The sequence below is a fragment of the Myotis davidii genome, unplaced genomic scaffold (genome assembly GCF_000327345.1).
Source record: "Myotis davidii unplaced genomic scaffold, ASM32734v1 scaffold299, whole genome shotgun sequence".
NCBI lineage: Eukaryota > Metazoa > Chordata > Mammalia > Chiroptera > Vespertilionidae > Myotis > Myotis davidii.
This window is the reverse complement of record NW_006293088.1, coordinates 8,115,659-8,117,712: the sequence shown is the minus strand read 5'-3', so window position 1 is coordinate 8,117,712 and position 2,054 is coordinate 8,115,659. Positions and strand designations below refer to the sequence as shown.

Here is a 2,054-nt window from a genome sequence, read left to right as displayed (position 1 = left end):
CTATAGCAATGATGGTGAACCTTCTGAGCTCGGCGTGTCAGCATTTTGAAAATCCCTAACTTAACTCTGGTGCCGGGTCACATAGAGAATTTTTTTGATATTTGCAGCCATAGTAAAACAAAGACTTACATTTTTGATATTTATTTTATATATTTAAATGCCATTTAACAAAGAAAAATCAACCAAAAAAATGAGTTCGCGTGTCACCTCTGACAGGCGTGTCATAGGTTCGCCATCACTGGCCTACAGTCACATTGGGGGCTGTCCTACCCTCAGGTTACAGAACTGACCGGTCGGTATTTGTTCTATGACAAACGGAGTCATTGGCGTTTCCTTTCCCGGCACCAGGAGGCCGCGTGCAGCTGCAGGCGACTTAGTAACTTAGCGTGGCCATTGGTCGGGCCCCAGCTGGGCTGTCCCTAACGGGGCTGGACCCCTTCTCGCAGCTCCCGTGGGGCTCGGGGAGCCTGGTGCCGGGCTGTGGAGGGCTGGCCAGAGTTTGGTGTTCACTTCCTGTGCCGATGTGAGCTCGGGGATGCGTGACCAGGAATGGAACTGCTGGGCGATGCTCACTGTGCAGTGCAGCCTGCAGGACATAACCCTTTTATGTTTTTCCGCCCAGATCATTACAGCTACTCAGAGAATCGCGTGGAGAAGGACGGCCTGATCCTCACGAGCCGGGGGCCGGGGACCAGCTTCGAGTTCGCCCTGGCGATTGTGGAGGCGCTGAGCGGCAAGGAGGTGGCCGAGCAGGTGAAGGCCCCGCTGGTGCTGAGAGACTAGCCCCGGCCCTGGGCGGGGTCAGGGGCCGCTGGTCCCCCTGCCTCCTTGTGTTTGTGCTGCTGTGTGGGGAAGCCGAGGCGCTGCCTCAGGAAATGGGGCGCCAGGCCGCCTCAGATCCCCCCCATCTGTGTCCCCACATTTCCGAACCTCGATTGCAGAATAAACAGACGTGTAGCAAACTACCAGCCCCTCCTTTCGTCTCCCATTTCTTTTGTGAAACTGAATTCATCCTCAGCTGTGTGAGCAGCGCTTAGCTGTTGCTCAGTGTGGAAGCGAGGGGCAGTGCCACGTGGGGTGCGTGGTTTTAATAAGATGTGCTAGGCCTTCGCCCGCGCCTGGCACAGAGCCCTGGGAGGGTCCTGCGGAGAGTGGTCCTGGTGTCTTGTGTGAATGAGGTTGCTTTGGGGTCCCGCCCGAGGGTGGGGCTGGATGCCATGGAGCCCAGGGGTGAGAGGTCGGCCCTGTCGGCAGCTCCCTGATCTCGGGAGGGAAGGCCAGTGACTGAGCCAGTGGTGATGTAGTGCAGCCCCCGCACCCCCAGAGACAGGCCCCGGTCCTTCCTCGGGGCTTCTACGTGGGGACCCGATGCTCCATGGCCAGCGCGGGGCCAGCTCCACAGGGAAGACGCGCACGCGGGGCCGCGCCCTGCATACCTCCTGCCCTGCTGTGACTGACACCCTTCACTCCCTTCTGTGATCTCGGTCACCAGTGGGACCTGGGTTTCGGAGGCCTGTGCGCTTCCTGGCAGGCTCCTCACCCAGCCGGGCCTGGGGACCCGCGACCTGTGGCTGGTTGGTCAGCGCACAGGGAGCAGCCGGCGTCCAGGGGAGGGTGGGCCTGGGCCTGGGACCTCACCTAGGGACCCTGAGGATTGCTTGTTGGTGTGGGACTGCCTACACTACAGTGTGTGTGTGTGTGTGTGTAGGACCTACAGACACACACACACAGTGCACACCCTCACGCATGCGCACGGAACCCCTCTCACGTGTGTGCAGCCAGGACAAGTGCAGACGAGATGGAAGAGGCTGCGATGGCTCCGTGGCAGCTGCGCCGTGAGGTCGGCTGTAATGGTGGAGCCGGGGACCCAGGCCCTCTTCCCGTGCAGAGGGGCCCTCGGCTGGTGAAGAGCTTCATGAGTCGGTGCAGCCTCTGTTTTTCCTTCTCAGGTGACGACTCCCAGCTGTTCACCCCGGGAACCACCCCGCTCCCACGGACGAGGGTAAAACACACGGGTGGGCGGTGCCCAGACCCGCCAGTCAATCCGCCTCCGC

At 60.3% G+C, this 2,054-nt stretch overlaps 1 protein-coding gene across 3 annotated transcripts in view; it reads left to right on the top strand.

The window, feature by feature from the left end:
* Positions 1-968, top strand: part of PARK7 (parkinson protein 7) — a 20,909-nt gene extending 19,941 nt beyond the window's left edge. For all 3 annotated transcript variants that reach the window (XM_006766754.2, XM_015565914.1, XM_006766753.2), the window contains one exon: positions 623-968. In XM_006766754.2, the coding sequence (XP_006766817.1) occupies positions 623-783 (161 nt within the window). In that variant the 3' untranslated portion in view covers positions 784-968. The remainder of the gene's footprint in view (positions 1-622) is intronic.
* The last annotated feature ends 1,086 nt before the right edge of the window (positions 969-2,054 follow it).